At 38.1% G+C, this 23,396-nt stretch overlaps 1 protein-coding gene across 2 annotated transcripts in view; it reads left to right on the top strand.

Annotated features, from left to right (window-relative positions):
• KPNA1 (karyopherin subunit alpha 1) overlaps window positions 1-23,396 on the top strand; it is a 59,505-nt gene that overhangs the window by 24,974 nt on the left and 11,135 nt on the right. For both annotated transcript variants that reach the window (XM_053972120.1, XM_053972122.1), the window contains exons 7-13: window positions 3,600-3,688; window positions 4,979-5,078; window positions 5,619-5,782; window positions 6,886-6,964; window positions 9,182-9,307; window positions 21,760-21,887; window positions 22,642-22,820. In XM_053972120.1, the coding sequence (XP_053828095.1) occupies window positions 3,600-3,688; window positions 4,979-5,078; window positions 5,619-5,782; window positions 6,886-6,964; window positions 9,182-9,307; window positions 21,760-21,887; window positions 22,642-22,820 (865 nt within the window). The remainder of the gene's footprint in view (window positions 1-3,599; window positions 3,689-4,978; window positions 5,079-5,618; window positions 5,783-6,885; window positions 6,965-9,181; window positions 9,308-21,759; window positions 21,888-22,641; window positions 22,821-23,396) is intronic.

Genomic DNA, 23,396 nt, shown 5'->3' with positions numbered 1-23,396 from the left:
TTCTCTGTTTGTCAGATAAGATATGAGAAGAAGGAGCTATAATCACCCCAGCCACTGAAAGAAAGTTTTTTTCTGTGTTAGGACATAGTAGTAGTCATCTCCTAGGAATGTGTCCTTCTGGTTTCCTTCCTTGTGTTCACTTAGCCAATCACACTTGCATGCAAGCTAATCTTCACCGTCTTCATCTCAGCATTGGATCCTTTTCCCAGGTCAGCATCTAAATGTTGAGAAAGGGTTGATTCTTTGTAATATTTCTTCTTCACTGAGAGGCAAACTCTGCATACTGTTGGTGATTGGTTAAGCACTTAACCATTATTTCTTTGGATATTTAAACTAAGAATCTTCAGAATCCAGGGGATAAATGGAAAGTTGTCAAAAAGCACATGGATTATTCACAGAAGGCACCATATGGTTCAACAGTACTTTACAAGACTTGCACTTTGCTTTTACTGACTACTGAAGTCCAGCACTGCAGGAAAAAACACTTAGAGTTCAGTGATGAGTAAAATATATTGTAGATTTACAACAAACCCTACTCCGCTGTTAGCAATAAATGGTAATTTATACAAGTGTATAAAAATAGGTGATGTCAATTAAAAAGGCAACATTTGCACTTTCAGTTTGCACACAGCTTTCTACCTAACGTGGGTTAAAAAAATCAGGCTATAAATCTTGAAATTAATGTCGTCTTTAAGTTGGGATTTAGACAGTAGAAGGTACTGACATGGATTTTTTTTAGTCAAATATTTTTTGATTGAATAAGCTCTAGAATTGAATGACCATGGAAACATTTAAGTTGCGTAGAATGAAGCCAAATCCAAAATGTTGTGGCAAGTATTTGCATCTTGAGGAGAAATGGAAATGGAAATCATTGAACATTATTCAGACAAACAAACCCTAAAGAAACTTGTGATTGTTCATGTGTTTGTGGAAACCATGACAGAGCTTTGTATTTATGGCAATGTTTGATGAGAAGAGTTTAAATGAGCTTGACTTCCATTCCTTACTTATCTGAAGAGCTAAAGTAATTCCCTAAGGAGACACATCTTCCATATTGAATGAAACATTGCATATTTTTCTAAAGTCACCACAGGACATGATATTTCAATTAATTGGCATCTTGTGTGCTATCAGTGATTAGCATTACAAGGATTTGTTACGACATCATCTCTTACCAGCTCCTGTGACAGCAGACCACACAGGCAGACTTTCCTTGCCTTAAAAACAATGAAGAATGGGAAAGCAGAGGTGCTATTTGACTTCTCTGGTCAGACTTTTTGATGTGAGATTTGCTGTTGCAAAACCAGTCAGTCATTCAGGGTCAGAATGGATTCTTGGATTAAGTGATTATGACTCTTGTCAACCTTAAAAATAGGTATTGCTATAATGGCAGAAACAAAGACCACAGACAAATGAAATAGGGCTTCCTTGTTGTTTACCTGTGTAAGGGTGTTCAGGCAAGGAAACTGTGCCTTCATACAAAATCACTTACATCTTCAGTGAAAGAGATTTATTCTTTCCCCCCCACCAAGTATTTTCAGAAGATTCACAAATTTATTTAGAACTGTCTGAAATCTTGGTTCATTCCTCAGGCTTCTCCTTGCTGTAGAAATGCAAATATTGGAGTGAACAAGAGGTATGGCTCCTGAAAGTTCTGACATGAGCGATATTTTGCAGGAGGTGGCATATATTCTCTCTCTTAAGCTAAATTTTTCTGGTAGCTGTCTGCTGTGCGTTGAGTCCAAGAGGCTGCCAGATCAAAGTCACGCTTTTTAGATAAACTGTTGTCACAATAGTTGTAAAAAGAACAAGAGTTAGAATGAAAAATGATGATGAAGATCAGTTTTGGGAAAACATTGTGTAGTTATAATGGCTGTGCTGTTTCATGGCACAGGTCAGTAAAGTCTCGTGCCATGCCTCTGACTGTGGCTGACAGCAGAAGCCTGGAAAACAGTAGAAAACAAAACAAACTAATCCTTCCCAGAACAGTCGCCTACTCTCTTCACAACTTGTAATTTAACGGCTCCAATCCTATGCTGTTGTTGGTAGTAGTGGTACAGAGGAGGAGTCTTTTTATTTTGTATCTAGCAAGCTGACATCTCTATCTACATTCTGTATATACTTCTGGTTTTAGCTGTATCCATTTTGCAGGGTTTGCTAGTGCATTTGGGCCTCTAGAGTGATTAGAGTCTTATTTTTTTTATAGTAGCATCTTTTTGCCACCATTTAAAAACATCTTACAAGAGAAATCTAATGCATTAAATTAATTGACACCATATTGAAAAAGAATAAATGCGTTTATTTCAGGTTATCCAAAAATTTCCTTTAGGTAAAAAATGTGGCAATTCTGTCAGTTTTTTTAGAGGAGAATTTTATTTTAAATAGGTATAGAGAGAGAGAAGAAGATGTTTATTTTGTGTGAGGAACTTGCTTTGTTCACTTGGATAAATAGTTATACACTATAACTCATTTTATTGCAGCTAAATACATAGCCTTCAACTGAAGAGAAATTTGGGGAGGACATTCAGCTACTATCCATGACAAACAGGATTGCTCTTGTCCTCTGTATGTAGAATTGGAAGTACTATAGTGGTTGTGTAGATATATGTGTCTGTAAAGCCAAAAGTCAAATAAGCCATCCAAATGAGCAGATACATGTATCTATTTGATACAACACTTAGTCTTCTGCTAACTTGAAGTAAATAACAAATGTGAACTTCATAAGCTTTCTTGTGTGACAAAATACTGCAATTTGCGTGGAATTCATAAAATTGTTTTTATATTTGACATAGACTATTTCTACTTTTAAAAGTTATAGCTCTCCTACTAGTGGACAGTGATACAAAAAACACCACTTGGCCCAAAATATAAATCAAAACCAATTAAATCTTTTATTCTCATCATATTACAAAAGATGGACTTCATGCCACTTTAATTCTGGTATTTTTGATCTTCTCAAAATGAAGTTAGGAGTAGTACTGATATCCAAGCCCTTACATTTTGCCATGCATATGACTTAATCAGCAACACTGATTCTGTCTCATATAGTTTTATTTTAAAGAATTTATGTCCAGGCCCACCTGAACTCTTTGATTCTGAATACTGATTTATCTTGAACATAGGGTCTCATTTTTATCTATGACTATGTAAACAATGCACACTTTTATGCCTTCATAGTAAATAGTAATGCAGTCTGTTCCACACAAACATTTCTGGGTAGATACAGACTTACTTGACCTGTGCTACAAACGGCTGGTTTTAAATTAGGTGTGAACAAGGAGGGTAGAATTAGAATGTTCCTAAGCCTGTGAAGGTGAGCTCATCTCTTACATTGTGGGCAGAGCAAAGGTATGTCTGCCTGCACAATCTTTGGAGACATACATATTTGCTGTTATGGTGTTCTTGCATCGCCACAAATATTCCTGAATCATATAATGAACTTAAGTGTATACATGTAATATGCAACCAGAATGCATTCCCCTTGTGTACATTGTCCAGGACCTAACAGAGAGAACAGATTATATCCCAACTCTAATACATATGTTAAACTGGTGGAATTTTGAGAATAAAAGCAATTATTGTTCTGTTTTTCATTGCAGGCAGTATGGGCTCTTGGCAACATTGCTGGAGACAGCACTATGTGCAGAGACTATGTTTTGGACTGTAATATCTTGCCCCCTTTGTTGCAGTAAGTTTGTTTTAATTTTTTTTCAGAATTTTGCTTGAGTGTCTGATATGAACTAAAATCTGGGTTTTGCCTTGAAGAATAGTAATACTGTTTTCTTTTATTGTGGACCAATCACAGTTTTTAAAGGGGAGTCCTGAACTACTTTTTTAATGAAGCTAAAATGAAAACATGTTTTAGAAGCAGCTAAGCTGGAACTATTTTATTCTACAGTGTGGGTGGATGTCTGGGCTTATTTTAGAGTCACTGAATAATTTAAATTGAAAGGCACCTTTGGAGGTCATCTAGTCAAAACCTTTCTTCATAGCAGGTGAGATCAGATTAGATTGCTCAACTACTTAACCAGTCAAATTTGGAACATCAAAAGTAGATTCCGTAACTACCTGGAGTAACCTGTTGCAGTGTTTGACCATGGCGTGGTGAAACACAGTGTTCTGATACCTAATCAGAATTTTCTGTGTTTTACTTCCTGATGGTGCCTCTTGTCCTGTCACTGTGCACCTTTGAGAAGGATCTGGCTTCCTGATTTCTGTATCCACCTGTTAAAGTGTTGTTGGCGGCAGTTGTATCTCCTCTCGCACTATCTCCTTCTAAGGCGAACAAATCCAGGTCACTGACGTCCCACTGCGTGTCATTTCTCTAGCCTGCTAATTATCTTGATGATCCTCTGCTTAAGAAGCATATTATTGCTGAAACAATGACACCATCTTGTGTTGTCATGTCCAAATTACAATTACTCAGTTTCTGTCCTTTGCAGACTCTGTACCAGGGGAATTTCCCATGCTCTCATAAAGGCATTGGTACAGTGGGAGATGGCTATGAGAAAAAGAAACTGAATTGTTACACTTGTGGTGAAATTAGGTCTTGACTTTCTGCATTTTCTTAGGCCAAAGTGGAACTCATAGTCTGAGACTTACATAAAAATGCAGTTTGGCTATGAGAGTTCTCTTCAAAACTACTTGCATGCCCTCCTTCTTAGAGTAATTTTGTCACAATTCCTGCACCTCTTTTGACTGTTAATCTGCCATGCCAGTATCTAAGCATTTGAGTGAAATTTAGTGTAATGTTTACTGTTCTTGTTGGGATACTAGGTTCCTGTGTCTAGCATTTATGTTAGTAGCAATCAAGGATGATTTTCTTTACGATGTATTTTTGAAAAAACCAAAACCTATCATGTTTTGCCCTGGTGTATATTAAAAAGAATTTGATTTAATGGTGTACAGAGTTAGTGGGGTTGCCTGGCTTTGATTTTTTTAAAAGCAGGGGTTGGAATTTTTTGTTGGTTTGTTTTAGATTGCTTTCAAAACAGAATCGTCTCACTATGACCCGAAATGCTGTATGGGCTCTGTCCAACCTCTGCAGAGGGAAAAATCCTCCTCCTGATTTTGCCAAGGTAAGAGATCCTTGAAAGAAAACGTGTTGTGAAGTGGTGATAGCTAAATTATTAGTTTAAGGTGGTGAAACTTAAAAGTAAGCAAAAGGAATGTTTCAGAGAAATTCTGAAATATTTGATGGCTGTATTCCAGATGAAGTTTTTCGCTTAGTCCTTTGGGCAGACATTCACAACCACTGTTTTAACACGGCTGCCTTGTACCTTTTTGTTACTGTTTGTGTGCTGGAGATGACTGTCACATAGCAGAACAAAACTCTGCACATCTTGGCTGCTGTAGAGCAGCACCTGGCACATCTTAGTGGACAAGGCTAAGTTTCATTGGCAGACGTTCTGTAGAGGTTGAAGAGTTGCTGTGGTGCTTTTCTGGAGACATGCTTCTCCATGCTCGTATAGCTACAGTCCTGCACAGAAGTGCTAGCTAGGTCTGAAATTTTCTTAAAATCCCAGTGCCCAATCCAATAATGACATTCAAAATTAGCTGACATTATAATAGGTCTTCTGGCACTTTTAATGTATGTATCTCCTCTTAATGTCTTACAGGTTTCACCTTGTCTTAGTGTGCTTTCCTGGCTGCTGTTTGTCAATGATACAGATGTATTAGCTGATGCCTGCTGGGCTTTGTCCTATTTGTCTGATGGCCCCAATGATAAAATCCAGGCTGTGATTGATGCAGGAGTCTGCAGAAGACTTGTGGAACTGCTGATGTAAGAAATCCATTGCAAGCGAGTGTCATTCTTTTCCCTGACATCAAGATTGTAACAATAAGGAGTTTAATTAAATAGGTCTTGAAATGTTGTAATTTCCAAAGAGCAAGATTTGAGTTTTAATTTTACCTGTCTGTTCAATGTTCTCTATTTGTCATGACTAACAAAAACAGTAGAACTTTTCTTGTACTAATTTTGCTGTTTCTTAAGAGATTTTTTTCCTGCACCTAAGAACTACATTTTTGTAAAATCCACAATATACACTGGAATTTTCCTTGTGTCATTGAAGTCTGTATTATAGTTACCTATAGGAAATTCCCTAAAGGATATCAAAGATAAAAATATAAGAAATAGTTCAATTTACTAGAATTGACAGTACCAGGGACTTGAAATATAAATAATTTCCTCAACCCTTACTGTAGAAGAGTAGATGCACACTTTGGTCAATAAAGTGTAACTGTGAGAGTTGGGGTCACAAAGACTGGCCTTGTTCAGAGCCATTGCTTCAGATCCAAGGTCAGGACATGGACCATTCAATGGCCTAAGAACAAAGAATAATGGTTTTCAGTGATGTAAATAAAAAAACTATTAAGGCCTCTTAACATTAGAGCAAATGTGATGCTGGATTAATGAATAGAACATATTGCCTCTAAGTAGTGTTTTATAGTGTTTTCATTGGAGAAAAAAAAATCCTTACTTCACCTTTCCTACTCCAGTTCTGATTTAACAATGATGATAGAGGGATGCATATGATAATGGAAGATGATCAAACAGGGTTTGATGGGTTAAACACACAACTTTTATCCCTGTTCTTCTGTCTCATTCTTGGCCTTTGTGTGTGCTACATTAAGTGTATTTTGTAGTTAAAGATAATTACTTTTTCCTCCCGAGGATGGGAGCTGCTGAATGACATCTAAAGGTCTAAATATTTAGAAACCCTAGAAAGGTTTACCATTAGTTTAAAATCAGTGTTTATTTAGATAGTGAAAGTCAGATCTATCAGGGAAGTTTTCCCCAGGCTGATAGCTGTTTCTTCCTTGAGAATATGAAGCTGGAGATGCTCTGGGAAGGCTAATACTTACATTTTTCTTTGTCAATTTTAGGCACAATGACTACAAAGTTGTATCTCCTGCCTTACGAGCTGTGGGAAACATCGTTACAGGAGATGATATCCAGACCCAGGTATGGATGAACTTTCTCTTGTGTTGTACTGCAGTTCATGTTTCTGTTAATTGTGGTAACCTGTTCACAAGCAGCTCCTCTTGTTCCTTTTGAAGTTTGAAACTGAATGTTGATGACACTAACTGCTTGAAAATGTGATGGTTTTCAGTTTTTCTGTTCAGTCTTGAACTGGTGGTAGTTCTTAGGTAGCTGTGTCTGGGACTTATGTGCAGCTGTGCAATACCCCTCAAGGGTGGGATGTTTTTGGCTTATTTAAAGCAAGTCTGTATCTTAAGTTTAATTTTGTGCTGAGTGATGTACGCTGGTAGTGCCATCAAACGCCTGTCACATTCAGTGCTGTTGCCATTCTGTGATGAATCTATCATATATATGATGAAAATATGTCATATTATGATGAAAACCAAGTGTCTGGTAATATTTTGGGTGGTGTGTAGCTGTGTCTGGACATTTATTTGGAGAAGCATCGGTAGGAGGCAGTGACTCCCACCACTGCATTGGAATTAAACTGGAAGGCAGGAAACCTGGTGCTTCAGAGGCGCTAGGTTATCGCTGGGATGCTTCTGTAGTTCAGTGACTCTGAGACCAGAGTTAAAGATGAGTTAGCAGCATCAGGGCACTGTCAGTATCTTATTCCTAGGAGGAAGATAACATGATTTTTTGGTTGTTGCAATATATTTTGTGTAGCTGAATTGCAGAGGCATTGTTGCGTTTTTTTCAGTGGCATTTGTTTCGCAGATCAGTCATAAAGAATGACTGAGGTGGGATTTCATAATCTCGTTAAAGATAAAACCACAGGGGATCACTAATTCACATGCAATGCAGGTTATTAAATACTGCATGAATCTTAGATTTGAATTAAAAATTTAAAGTTTTTTGTTGTGCATGATTTTTTCTGAGGAGCATACCATGAGCTTTCCTAAAATTCTAGAGAACTGTATAGATAGGATAGTTTGATAGTCCTGCCTACAGTTTGTGCTGTATGCTAAAAAATGATACAGGATGCATGTAAAAATCAGTAATCAGAAGGAAGAGCCTAGCTTTGAGAGCTGATACATTGCTGAATATGAATGCAACATACAAGACAGTTCTTCAAGAGCTGTTCTCTTGGGGCACAAACTTGCTTTTACTTTTTCTCTCATTTTCAGCTATTAACAATTGGCAGTGCTTGAATATGGCTAAAACCATATGTAGTATGCATGAAGAAAAAAAAAAATATTGTCCCAGCAGACACCTGATAAAATCCTGAACCATAATCTTTGCTTTTTTAATCTTAGTGGGGAGTACACAGATTTTAAGAATATGGAGCAGGGGGGGATGCAAGCAAGGGAATTAAGTCCTCAGATTCCATGATCAGAAATCATGACCATGATTCAGCTTGACTGGGGTATTTCTCATAAAATTCTGTACCACACATTCTGTTCTTTCCAAGGTGCTGTTTTTGCTACACCAGGCAAAACTATTGTGCTTCTTGGTATACTCTTCCAGTTTTTGGCTTCATTGTTAGAATTGAATTTAAACAAAAAGAAAAAAAAAAAAAAGATTGTTCATTTTTCATTGTTTGAATCTTGTTATGCCCTTTTAGACAGTCAAAAAATCCTTCACTATCACACATGACAAATCAAGGGTGCTGTCTTGTAACATCCAAGTTCTGGGGCATTTTTTGTTGTACTTCAGTTATTTGGGAAAAGGAAATGTTGCTGCAATTTTTCTGCACTGTAAAATTGCAGGGTTTTGCAATTTTTTGAATTTTTTAAATAAGAATTGTCCATTCATAATGTTACTGCATACAACACTGGTCACACTCTGCACCACAGTGCCAGCAGATGTGGAAATAGAAGTAGTTGGTGCTTAAAATTGTACAAAAATATGGGAAAATACAATTGTTTTATTTTTGTTTGGTCATAATATGCTTAGTATCTTCTTGTTTTCAGATCACACTGAAATCATTATGAAAGTGTAATCTCTTACCTGAAAGACTTGGTTGTTTTGCTCTTTAGTTTTCCTGCAAACATTTATTTCTTAATTCTTGCTGGAGTTCTTTTTTTGGTTTTTTTTTTAGTGTATATTTAGTGGTTTTTTTTTAATACCTCTGTGATCATTTAATGAGGTATGCTTTTTATATTTTCAAGACATTGTACTCCTTATTCCTGTGATTCTTTATCCTAAATTTCTTCTATGGTGTGTTTTGTTTTGTTTTGTTTTTTGTGTTGTATTCAGGTAATTCTGAATTGTTCAGCTCTGCAGAGTTTGCTGCACTTGCTCAGCAGCCCAAAAGAATCTATCAAAAAGGAAGCATGCTGGACAATATCTAATATAACAGCTGGAAACAAAGCCCAGATCCAGGTAAGCTGTTCAGCTATGATCAGTTATCTTTGTCCTGCAGACTAGAAGGAACACAGGTGATTTTTTGTGCATAAAGTGCATATTTGTGTGTATGCATTGTCACTGATATATAATTACAAACAAGAAGTATATTACTGTGTGTAATTAGAATATATCAATGGCCCAGTCATCTCCAAACTCAAATAATTTAATTTTCTAATACTCTACACATTATAAGGGGGGAAGACAGTAATGGTAGAAAATGCCAAAATATGGCTAAGCTCAAGAAAATTTTGTCTTAAATAATTTGCTTTGTGCTTTTGACAGACAGTAAGATACAGAAATTCTCAAGTATGAAAATAATAGGCTACAAACTTTGAGAATCAAATAATTTCACATATTTCTTCGTTTCACTATCAGACACAGACATACATTTGAAAGTACTTTATTGCTGTTTGTATTTTCTTATAATTCCTTTTATAATTTCCATAAATGGGCCTTATAATGCCCCATTGTAGGCATGTGTGCTTAGACAAATCTAAATCTGCTGTTTATAAAACTGAACAGTAATGGAGGCTATCTAACATGTTGTCCTGGGATTTGCCCTTTCTGATTACACCAAATGTTGTAATCCCTTCATATTGAGTGGTAGCACACAGAAGCTGAGTCCCATTCCCTTATGTCAGTCATTACAATTAGACTCCAAAAGATCAAATTGTTGTTGTGAGTCTGGACTGATTGTCAGCCATCAGGAAGAATTCCCAGGACTTGTCTCCAGGTGGTATAAATGAGAGATGGAATATCTTTTCCCCAGAGAAATGTCTTTGGCTAGATGAAGAAGAAACAGCTCAATATATTTTGTTTTCCCTGAATATGGAATTTTGTTCAAGAGCAGTTGTACTAGGGAATTTTTTGCTTGTGTTTCAGGGACATGGTTTGACCTGGTGGGATGTCAGGTGTCCCCCTAAAGCTGCTCTGTGACTCTTCTCAACTGGTCAAGGGAGAGAAAATACAAGGGATGTTTCATTGAGGTTACAGTCAGGGAGAGGTCACTCACTGATTACTGGCATAGGCAAATCCAGACTCAACTTGAGAAATTAATAGAATTTATTAGCAGTCAAGATCAGAGTGGGATAATGAGAAATAAACTAATCTTAAAAGCACCTTTCCCCCACCCCTCCCTTCTTTCTGGATTTTATTCCTTATTCTTTTCCTCCTCTCCTTGGCAGTGCAGAATACAATCAGTTCTTCACAGGTTGTTTCTGCTGCTGCTTCCTCCTCAGGGAGGGAAGTCCTTTGCCTTCTCCAGCATGGGGTCCCTCCCAGGAGAGACAGTCCTTCAGAAACTGGCTGCTCCAGCATGGGTCCCCTCTGGGATCACCAGTCCCACCAGCAAACCTGCTCCAGTGTGGGCCACAAGTCCTACCAGGACTCTGGTCCACTGTGGGCTTCCCATGGGGTCACAGCCTTCATGAGGCATCCACCTCTTCTTGGGTCCTCCATGGGCTGCAGGTGGATCTCTGCTCTTCCATGGGCTGCAGGAGGGTATCCTGCCTCACCATGGTCTGCAGGGGAATCTGTGCTCTGGCACCTGGAGCACCTCCTGCCCTTCCTTCTGCACTGACCTTGGTGTCTGCAGGGCTGATTCTCTCACTCTCACTCCTCTCTTCTCTGGCTGCAATTACTTTTGTCCAATATTTTTTCCTCTTCTTAAATGAGTTATCACAAAGCTGCTGTCACTGTCTCGGGTGGGCTCAGCCTTGGCCAGTTGCAGGTCCATCTTGGAGCCAGCTGGCATTGGCTCTGTCAGACATGGGGGAGCTTCTGGCAGATTCTCTCAGAAGCCGGTCCTGTAGCTCCCCCCACTGCTGCCAAAACCTTACCATGCAAACCCAATACAAAGAACATTGCCTCATTCCTTCTCTTTTGCAGAAGTGTTGGAAAAAGAAATTGTAGTGAATGATAGAATCATGAAGGCTTGGTTTGGAACCTTAAAGATAATCTAGTTTCAGTCCCTCTGCCATGGGCAGGGATGCCATTCACTAGATCAGGTTGCCCATGGCCCTATCCAACCTGGCCTTCAAGCCAGGCTTTATCTGATAAATACAAGTGTTTCTATCAAGGCAGTTAAATTAACAGTCTCAAGTAAATAAAATTTAGTTCTGAGGTTATGTTTTTCAATTCTTTTTCCCTCATTGGGTACATAAAGTATTTTCAGAGGTTGCAGAGGGTGCATGAAAGTCTTGCTGGAGACATTTATTCTTTGAGGAATGGCAGTAAATGTCAGAAATATTAGACTCTGTAAATATTTGTCTTACACATTAGTAACCTGGAAGAAACAATATTTACACAGAAAATGAACCAAATCTCTTAATATATTGGCAAAAGTAGCCAAGGCGTACTTGTTGCCTCTGTTTTCCTTGGAAGGCAGACTGATTTCTGCTCTTACAATAGTGACTCTGGATTACTCATTCTGAATGATCAGAATTAGCATGAAGTGGTTAATCCTCTTCACCTGTGGGGTGGAGTTACTTCTCTTTTTGCAGAAAACTTGCACAAGACGATGAAAAGGCTGCATTTTTTTCCTGAGGAGTAAGTGTATTATACCCTTTGCAGGTGACACTTGGAAAATTTTCAGTGTGCATTCTCCCTTACAAAGAACATTCAGCTGCTGAAGAGGCAGGCATAAAGCTTTAATACGTTCAGTGAGAGCTTCATCTCAAGAAGGCATGGGAAATAAAGTTAATACCTTTGTGAAAGATACTTCAGTCTTTGCTAAGATACCTGAAATTTCTGAAAATGAGAGCGAGTGCTCATCTAACATTCAGAGATCCTTATTTTAGGAAATGAGTAGGCAAAACCCAAAAACTTAGAAAGGTGGAAAGCTCTCTAGGTCCTTCTTGTTTGATGTAAAGATGTGACTAAGATGGAAGTGGGATTGTGAGGAAAGGAACCCCTACAGTGGTATTTGCTCTGGCTTTCTCAGTCAGGATTTTGTTTTTACCTCTGGAGGTCGTGTTTTTTGTCAGATACAGGGAACGATATGGTTACCCAGTCTAACCTTGGTAGAGAGCCAAGAATTTTGATTCTGCTTTTATTGTGGTTTGTGTGTTAATCTGTGGATTAGCTGAATTTCTAACAAAAAGTGTTGTGTAAAATCAGCAAGTGTACCACTGTTTTTTTCCCCACATCAGCAATTGTAATTGCTGTGCAAGTAGCAGTGCTCAGAAGGTAGTTACTGCTGCTGGTACCAAGGTAAAAATGTTTTTGCCTTTGTATTTCTTGTGTTTCTTCTTTTTTTGCTCTTTATCCCTTCAACAGCCACCTTTGAAATACAGTATTTTCTCTCTAGAAGGGCATTTCTGCTTTTTCTGGAAAGTCTAAGAGTATTTTCTGAGGAACGGTGCAACCAAATACATTGTCTTCAGTTTGTGTTTTTTTCTCAAGTCTGTTGGAGGATTACTTCAGGATGTGTAATTGTATAGGGATGTTCCAAACTTTAGAAAGCCAGATACCTATACAAGTTATTCCATAAAGACATCAGAAGTGACAGTGGAAAGTAGTTTGTTGTTAAAACATTTTCAAAACTTTGGGATCTCTTTTTTTCATATTCTTGATCTGCTTAAGTTACAGTTATGAAGAGTCCTAGAGGTAACTTGATTTTGCACCAGAAGCTATTTCAGTAGTGTATTCACTTCTGTAACTTCTTTGTAAGTATTCACTGTACCACATTGTGAAGGAATAGATGCCTGTCCTTGTTTGCACAGTACTCTTACACCTGGTATTTGCTACTCAGGCACAAGTGAGGCTTTAGCTGAAGAGTTTTATCTGTATCCCTGGTAATCTTTGGTCTTCTAAACTGTTACCACGTCGTTACTTGAAAATGAGTAAGGATAAAATAACCTCTCCTTTGTTAAAACAGAATTTGCCTGATCTACCTGAACAAAATAATTCATCTATGCATGTGTGTGTTTAGCAGTTTTTAAATCTTTTGAGGTATTTTATCACCAATCAGCTGCTTTTCTATTGAGAACAGATAAGAATTGCATGGTGACTTGAAAAGGTGAGGTCAGAAGGGAGAGGGAAATTAATGCTTTGAGTCATTAGTATTGCATCTTCATTTCTAGCAGCGACTCTTTAAAAAGTGCAAAAAAAAGCCCTTTAACTCTCCATAGAAAAATATTTGGGATTATGTGCATAGAAGCTCTCATTCTCAGGAGTCTTATATCAAGAAGAAAAGTGTCAAACAAATCACCAGAATACATGTGGATTTAAAAGAATCCCGCTTAAAAGCAGCTGCCTTAGGATATGTCACAGACAAAGTTGGAAGTGTGTTGATGTGTTACGCAAGTCCAGGGAAAAAGAATGTAAGAAGCATCTTCTCAAAGGTGAAAGCTGTATTTCATTTAAGAGTCCCTCAGGCCCCATTCAGAGTAATTGATCTGCCTTCAAACTCCAAGCACACACTTGCTTTGTTAGTGAAAAAATTACTGACTAAGTGCATACCCTAAACTGACAGTTACAAAAAATAAATTAAAAACCAGTGTTTCTGATTGGGAGCAGGATATAACTATCCTGTTAATGATGACATACTGCAAATCGTGTCCATCATGAGGCCTTGATTTTTGGAACTGCAGAAAATGGATCATTAGAGAAAGTTGTGAAGTAAAGCACAGTGGAGAATGCTTACAACACGCTTGATTGGAGAGCTCAAAGTCAGTGTTTCTTGGAAGTAAAATTGGCAGTTGCAGATGTGATTGCAATGATTACCTTGTGTTGAAAGGAAAGTCTCATCAGAGATGTGTAACAAGTTCCAGAAAGACCCTTGATTCTTTAGTTCCTAGTCTCAACCTAGAGAATGTTGTGTAAGATACAAGGTGTGATGAAACCTACTTTCAGCTCCACAGCTGCGTCTGCATTTCTTAGAAAATGCCTTTGAGGTATTACTTCAGACAACTCCTGTTTAATGGCAATATCATTGTAAACATTTGAGCTGAAAAGAACTTGAAAAAAAGGATTTCTGAAATTGAAAAATGCTGTTTGGTAAAATGTTTCTTGAAGATGGTCATATGCTAAAATAGTGAATAAAAGTGTAGTCTGTTTTTAATTGCTGTGATGATAAAGGATAATTCCCATCTGGGATGAATACTTGATTTAATTAAGTTCATGGGTGAACCTGTTTCATCTGTGAGCTGAGGTAGGTTTTTTTTCTTTCTCTACATTAATTTCACATTGTGACGAATTAAAACATTACTTCTTGAGAACTGGTCTTCCTTACAGAAGGAATTCTAAGATACTAGATGCAGCTATAAATTAAATTATATATTCTCCTTTCTTCCTAGTCCCTCTAAATTGCTCAATAGTTGCTACTAGAGGTCAGCTGGAGCAGATCTGTTCCGCTCTCTGTGATGTTTACTGGATTTTGAATATGCACAATCTTTAGCCAGAAGTCAGACAAGAATGATTTTAGCACATGGTAATTTTTTTCACATCTGCTTGGCATAGTAACCCACATTTTTGCAAGTTACCAGCTGATCTAACTAGTTGATTGTTGCTTCAGAACAGTTGGGATGTTAAAATTCTATGGAACTTCAGGTAGTGCTCAAGCCATAATCTAGCAATCCCTTCTGCACACCAAGAAGACATTACAATATTTTGATGAATCTAATAGGAATTTTACCTAACCAGTATTAACAGACAGAACTATATTTAGTGTTGTCTAAGACTGCATTGGGTTACACTCCCTCCATACACCCACTGTAAAGTATAGAAATATAAAGTCAGAGGGAAGGACTTTTATATTCATCTCCACTTTCATACTGCCTACAATGCTGTTTGGTAGCACACTCCAAAGGCTTTCACTGCCATTTCTAAAAGATAAGGCAGCAGCCTATCACTATTAGATTTGCACTCCAACACCATAAAGTAAACTCTTTCTAGTGTTAAGGCAGTGTAAATTAACATGCATGAAATGTGTGAAAGTGCGTGCTGAACTGTCTTTGGTGGCTCTTACTGAAGCACAGGAGGTTTGGGTTTTTTTCCCCACCAAAGGTGGAAGTGAAAGCCTTTCAGAGTGTGTTATCAACAGTGCCTAGGCAACAGAAAAGTGTGGTGGAATGCAGCAGTCTTTCCCCTCTTTATTTCTGTGCTTTCAAGTTTTGGGGTGGATGTGTATATCCTGATGCAGTCGTGATTGTCACTAAGTATAGTTTTTGTTTGTTAATTTCCTAGTTTGTATACAGCTTTGCTGTACTTCAGTGGATAGCTTCCCCAGTCAGGGAGAAGGGGAACTACATCTTCCTGGGAGTCAGAAGGAGAACTGCACAACTGAAGCTTAATCCTGACTGTCGACCCTTCTGAAGGGTATGAAAGGCTATCACATACCTCAGAAAATGTTCTGTGGCTTAACTTCGCTACCCGTTGAAAAGCTATGGAGGGCAGTACATCAGACACAGTCTTCCATGTCTGAAAGTGAAGACATCATAGGAGGTCTCTGCTCTTGACAGGTTAAGAAACTTCTCACTTCTTTTCTAACATACCTTAAATTTTCACAAGAACATCCAGAGGTCTGAGTATGGATAGGCATGGTAGCAACAGGATCTGTGCCATATTTTTCCTCCTCTAGAGTTTCTTAACTTAACCTTGCAGAAGAGTGACATGGGCAAATGTAGCAAATGATATATTGCTTGTCAGTTTTAAAAACTCTGGAATTAAATGCATTTTTACAAAATGTGGTGGAAGTTACAAGGTCAGAGTTGTCAGAGGCTCTTCTCCAAAAGGACCACTGGGGACCACTCCAAAAGCAGTACTGGGGGCATGGAAAAGAAGTTACATGATTCACACAGAGCTGTGGTTTATACAGGCATCAAGTTACCTTAAATATAAAGTGTGTTTAGTTTATGTCATAGTTTGCATAAGTAACCTAAGAATCTTAACATGCTATTTGTGGTAGTAGAACTTTAAAAGGTATATCCATTAAGAGCAAAATATGGCATTGCTGACAAGGTCATATTTGTTTGCAGACTAGTGAAAGTCAAAGATTAATCTCTTTCAGGTTTGACTTTGTGTTTAAGTACAAAATCTGCTTTCAGGCTTTTGGATACCTTATACCACATTGAGGGCAGCAGAGCTAGAATACCTTTAATTTCTTTATTCTGTCTGAAAACCACAGCAGTCAGTGGTGTGTTACTGCCTTTGGGAGGCTGGTTGGTCTGTTTGGTTTTTTTCTTTCTTTGATTTGATTTTTTTAGGATTGACTCTAAAAGCAGGAGAGAGCTCAAAAAGGTACTGCTCATCATACTGTAGGTTCTTCGTGATGGCAATAACAGCCTTGTGTAAACTGGCTAGAAGTTTGCTTCATACACAGTTTGGAGGATATAGGCTTAGGTGTCTGTGTCAACAGCATAAAGGTTCATTAGAAGTGAGATCTGAAGTGCATCCCCTCTGACTCTAGGAAGGCAGTGTTCTTTGTACCCATGCCATAGTCTGAAGTAGTTTTGGCTTACGAATATTTGCTAAGTTATTTATGAAGCAGTTGTAAATTGAATAAATAAACAAGGTAACTGGAAAAGAAGTCACTGAGAAGCTTCTATGAACTAAAATTTCCAGCCAGGAGGGGGAGATCATAGCAGTAGGGCTGTATTTGCAGCTGCCAATTAGATGGTGTCTGTAATTTTGATTTGTTAAAGGTAATGAGAGACCTTGCAGGAGCAGGGAATAAATCACGGTCTACGACTTGTTTGCTTTCACATTTATGTGATGAATAATACGTAGACATGTGATGCCAGCACACGCGTACTAAATGTGTGTGTGTGTTTGCATATCACAAGTGATTTAGGTGTGGGAACCCAAAGGGGGAGAAGCAGATTCTCACAGGGTATTGACGAGCTCAAAATATGAATTTAATATACTATGGCTGAAGACCTCCCTAAGAACAACTACATAATATTTAGATTAAACATCCATGCAGGTTTAATGGTGCTTAGAAAATTTATTTTTGTAATCTAGCTTCACTCTTTAAAAATCCAATACTGTGAAGTGAAGAAGCTTGATTAAAATAAGACAGGTAGAGTGTTTCCAAGAGACAGGCAACCCTCCTAGAGGACTACACCACTGGGATGCCAAGTATTAAAAAAAACACCCCAAACCAAAACAACATACACACCCCAAACCAAACACAGAAAAGTTGACACTTCAGAAGTGAGGGTCAGGTTTGCTGAAGTACCGAGCATTACAAATCAAATTTGAAAGTTAATATTTCAATTAAAATTTAATTTCAGTTAAAATTTAGTTTTGGTTTTCCAAAAGACTTGTAATTACAACTCCAGATGGGGTTCAGTTCCAGCAAACACTGATGGATGCAGCTGGGCAAAAACTTCAGTGTTAGTTTAATGTATTAAAGGATGGGCTTTAGATTGCCTGTTGTGCAAAAAAGAGATTTCTAATGTATTTTGTAGATAGCACTTCCGTGCCTAGTAGTGGCAGCCTAAAACCTTTTTATTTATTTCATGTTTTTCAAGTTCTTGTTGAACTGAAATCTCTTAACTCTGTTCCTTTTGTTTGAAAGCTATACTTGAGCATTTTCTATGCATTACACTCCTTTAGTCTTCAACACACTTCCATGTCAGGCATACACAGTATAAGAATGCTAAAACAGTAAAGTAATTTGAATTAAGCCAATCTAAGTCCTTAGAAGTTTTAAGTGCCTCATCCTGCTACAGTTCTTTAGGGTTTTGCTCTGCATGAGGCTTGCTTTTCTCAAAAAAAACAAAAAACCGAAACCGAAAAAAACTAAATCAAATTCTGTTTTACCATTTACTATTTTATCACTTAAAAGAAGTTTACCTGAAAGGGAAACATGACCTATTTCCACAGTAACTGTTGTTCCCACATAAAATATCATAGAGATGGGAATCCTTAAGCATTCTAATGTGCTTTCAAGAGTAACTACTGTGGGCAGGCTACAAGTCATAGGGTGTAAATAATAGATGCTGCCTAGCACTTACTCTGTATTGGTACTTTATTATTTCCTCCCTTGCTGAGCTTAACTAGACTTTTGAAATCTAGTGAAGATATTAAGGTTAAAGCAGACCATTTTCTCACCTAGTTAATGGTGGGGTTTTTTTAATAAATCTGAGGTCTGAGGGTTTCAACTGTTTGAGAGAGTGCTAGTGGAAAAGCTTGGCTGTGTTACAGAGAGAGAGTTGAGAACCTTTCACTAAGACTCATGCTAGGGTGAGACGGCAACACTTATGCTGCCTGTCAAGCAGCAGAAAACAGAAAAGTATACTGGCTGGTAATCATCTCTCTTGAGTCAGTCTCTTTCAGAGAAGTGCCTTATGACACTCTGTGATTCATTGCGGTGCTTTAACTTGTTCTGCTTGGGTAAAGATAGCCAATTTCATTGTAGAGCAGAAAGAAAGCAAGGTGCCCATAGCATTTTATGCAGTAGAAATAGAAGTAAGAGCACTCAGCCAAGAGATGTGAGATCTGGATTCAGTTCTTTCTGAGAAGGTTCAAGTGTGTATTTCTCCACTCTTAAGAAGAGTAATTTTACCCACTGAACTGAAGCATCCAAGCACTGAAGCAAAGAGTTCAAAGTTGATTGAGCCTGAGGAAAACAGTCTTTTGTATTTCTCCCACTTAATTGACTTCCTGTTGGTAGTTTCCTTTTTTTTCTGAAATTGTCTTTCTATTTTACAAGTTTGAAGTTGAAATATTTTAAGGTAACAATTTTTTTGGCAGTAAAAAGACTCAAGTGTTAGTTACTGCCTGTGAGATAAGATGTGCTTATGTAGTTGCACACTATCATGTAACATACTCTGATTTTAGTATTTATTATAGAAGTTGATTTTAAGAAGATACTTTCTAAGGAAATGAATCTCCTGTAAAAGGATTGTTTTGGATAGAGGATTTAAGAAGTGATAATGAGAATTTTTTGGCTTGTTTTTTGCCACAATAGTAAAATCCTAATGCCCTTAAATATCCCTATCCTAGATCCATATCAAGATCTTTCAGCAGGCAGTGCTTGACATCCTGTAACACATTGTTCTTCTGAGGGCTTCAGAACATCCCTGTATAGAATTCTCTGGACTCACATAAAGCCAAAGTGCAGACTGACAAGTCCTCTTTCTCCTCTCCATCTGATGAGGACTGAAGTTCACTGGAGAAAAAACTTGCACTCTCACTCTCTAGGTGCACAGTCATAGACATCTCAAGTACCATTGTGGGTTCTCTGCTCAGCTGCTGTTCATGGCTGCATCTGGACCTCTCTTAACTCCCCTTGCTTGGGTTCTACTCACTGGCTGGTTCAGCTTGATTCTCACTGGCAAACAGATGACGTTTGTCTTGGGCATCTCCATGCTTGCAGACCCACTGAATATCAGCACAAACCCTCTGTCCATGTCCTGGATCCTGGACCTCCCAGTTGCTGCCCAGTCAGTTTGCCAGCAATCTGAGTATACTGTGATCTTCCATAGCCACCACTGCTTTTGGGAATAACATAAATTCCCCCACCACACACGGCAGGTGCCCAGGCAAACGGGTTCTGTGACCTGCAGTCCCTTTGCAGCTGAGGTGCTGGAATCTTCATTAAACTTTGCTCCAGTCCCTCTAGTAGCTGTCATCCAGGCACATGGGCCTGATGGGCTGTGATCCTGCCCCAGTGGTTGATGCTGAGACCTTCACCTGCTCCAGTTGCAGGTGACCCTTTCATCCAAGACATGACACCAGTTGCTGACCCCATATTCACATTTTATGGGACCTGGTTTCATGGCCCGTTTTGCTGCTGAGACACACCCATCCACTGTAGCTGCTGGCCCCACAGACACAAGGGATTCTCCTGAGGTCTGGTCCAATTCCTGGCCCAAAGTGCATTGTGCTCAGTTGCTAGCACCTAATCTTTACAGTGCTCAGGTGGGACAGAGAGAGAGGTTATGTGGTAAAATAGTTAAGAAAAGATTTGTTACTAAGATTTGCACAGTTCCACTTGTCCCTGTCATCAGTTACAAAGTCCAGCTGGCTCTTTGCCTGTAGATTCTTAATGACCTATTAATTAGTGACTGGAACCTTTTCTTCTTTGTGATTGTTTCCTTATCCCTTGTCTATCAGGTTTGTGTCACTGTGTGTTTTAATTATTACTTTCCTGTTATTTGTATCTGCCTTTGAGCTGGAAAGGTTCTTGATGTGATAATCTTAATGAAGCAGATGTTCTCATGTTCCAAATACCCTACAGTGATAATTTCACAAATTAATTGGGGTTTTTTTGCAGTAAAATATGCGAGGGGGTAAAATGCATCTATTTTTAAGATACTTCCTTTTATCTTTTTAATTTTTTTTAAATAGCTGGCTCCTATTTATGACCTCTCACTTTCAGCAGTCATGTTCTAAAATTTCAGTTAAGGATACTTTTTGAAATATTCTTGGGAATGTACAAATGTAATACAACATGGCCTGGTGGAAGTAATAGGTTCCTTGAGGACCCCAGATTGCTGTATCGGAAGTGTGGATTCTTTGGCATAGGAGACAGTGTTCATGGGCCTGTTGGTACAGCTGAGAGTCTGTAGAGATTTATGAAGCAGAGGCAGTGTGGATGCCCGGACAAACAGGAAGGATAAAAGAAATATCAAACAATTGTTTTATTTATACCAGGTTAGCCATTCACACTATGAATTGACTGTGGCTTTTGCTGTATGTAATCTATTTTCTTCTACAGAGCTCTGTGCAAAGGATCTCTTTGGCTTTTTATGGATTTCCCTTTGTTCTGTGATGATTTATGTTTGTAAAGTGGTAGATTAAAAAAGTAATCCTGAGATCTTGCTTGTTTGAATGATCCTTATCAAAGTGTTTCAAATCCTTGTCATAGGTGTGTAACAAAACTGGTTTAATTTTAATCTTATTGCAAAAGGCTGTTTTCAGAAGGAGCTACCAGAAACTTAAGGCTGCTGCCCAAGTCTTCATTTGGCTTCTATCACTTTGTTGAGCTAAGCAGAGAACCCTACTGCCAAAGTATCAGTGCTTTGTCTTTCCATCAGGTGGTTGCTTGTTTTGAGTTCTTACATGAACAGCTTTGCTCTGTTGTCTTGTGCACTGGAAATGTATTATGGCATACAGGCCTATTGAGTTTAGGGGATCTTAATGACTTAATGGTTTACTGACTTAATAGCTGAGAGGTTTACTACCTGGAAAAACAAGGGAACTATGGCATTCTTTTGCTGTCAAGGTATGATTAAGTAACTCATTAGATAGGGCAGTCACTTGAGTCTGAATGTGTTTTGAATTCATTTAGAGTAAGAACAGACCACAGCAATAACTAAGGTTTTGAATGTAAAGCTGAAAACTTATTTATCAGTTTTGATGTTTGATAAAGTGACATTTCATTGTTTAATGTGTTATGCTGGGCATGGACATTAACTGAGGGCAAAGAAGTTATTTCTAATTTTATTATGACCCTGTCATATCATTTGCTTTTGCAGACAGTCATAGACGCCCATATCTTCCCAGCTCTTATAAATATTTTGCAAACGGCTGAGTTTCGGACAAGGAAGGAAGCTGCTTGGGCAATCACAAATGCGACATCGGGAGGCTCTGCTGAACAGATCAAGTATGAAACAGTTTAAATTTTTTGATGCAATAGACTGAGTTAGTTTGTGTAAAAAAACCAAACTATCAGCCTAGAAACTGAAAAAGCTTTCACTATGATTTCAGTGCTGTATCCAGAGAGACCACGTCCCTGTTATGAATGAGCCTTTCATTCCTTCAGGGAGAAATCATAAAAGTATTTCAGCTGTAATACTTATTTACATAATTGAACCATTTGTCTTATGTAAAAAAAAAAACTAAATGCAGCTTTTAAACTAACTTCTGAGGGGTGTAGAGTATAACAGAGTGCAGTAACAGTCTGGAGAGGAATAGCTCAGCCCCTTGGACAATGGCATCACGTGCATTGTTTCTCTTGTTTAGCTTATACCTGTACATTATGCTTATATGCAATTTTGCATAATGAAAAATGAAAAAAATACTTTACAAGCATGTTAAATTAATATAATTGCTTTTTATAGAAAATATTTATAAATTACCATTATAGAAATATACAGTTTATGGTACAAAAAGTAAGTTATTATTTCATAGCTATATGGAGAGAGTGAGACAGAGAAATTATTTTAAAGGTATTGTCATTGTTTCAGCAGAATTGACTGGATAGAAATAGATGTCTTTAATTTCGCTTATTTCTTCCAGTCAAGTTGGTACTTTATCTGATTGTTTTGATTTGCTTGACTTTCATACTAAGCGCTTAAATGGCTACACCAATTATAATTTTGCAGACAATTTACTGGGTTCCATGTGATATTTTTCAGGTATTTAGTAGAACTGGGATGCATCAAACCACTCTGTGACCTCCTTACAGTAATGGATTCCAAGATTGTGCAAGTAGCACTGAATGGGCTGGAGAACATCCTGAGGCTTGGAGAGCAAGAATCCAAACGCAGCGGCACTGGCATTAATCCTTACTGTGCTCTTATTGAAGAAGCATATGGTATGAGCAAAACACCTGGGGAAATCAGAGGATACAGAAATGGTCACGAACTCACTGGAGTCTCAGCAGGCCCAGTTCTGTTCCCTTATCACTGTTACTGAAAATAACCTGTTATTTGATAAGTCTCCAGAGTACTCCATCGTCTGTATTATCTTTGTCTGTGTATAGATTGGAGACAGAACGTGCAGATCTTCTTTTCTTGATCCATACAGAGTAAAAGGTGTTAACAAGAAAACCACTACAATTCCCAGCAGTAGAGATTTATTAGAATGGCTAACACTTGGATTTCATTACGGCATCATTCCTTGCTGGTTTATTTTCCTTTGTATCTGACTTCATGGCTTGAGTTTGCCCATGTGCTTTAATGCCTGCCCAAAAACTGATTGCCTGAGTTTAACTGCATTGTATACATATATATTATTATACAGGTTAGGAAATGGAGTCTCCATCCTTGGAAGTTTGGAATACTTGTCCAGACACATCAGATCTTATCTGGTGTTGGTTAGTACTGCTGGGATGGGCTGCAGGTTGGTCTAGATGATTATCAGAAGTCTATTTCAGCTTACACGTAGGTGA

The sequence above is a fragment of the Vidua macroura genome, chromosome 2 (genome assembly GCF_024509145.1).
Source record: "Vidua macroura isolate BioBank_ID:100142 chromosome 2, ASM2450914v1, whole genome shotgun sequence".
NCBI lineage: Eukaryota > Metazoa > Chordata > Aves > Passeriformes > Viduidae > Vidua > Vidua macroura.
The sequence above is the reverse complement of the archived record's forward strand: the minus strand, read 5'-3'. Positions and strand labels throughout refer to the sequence as shown.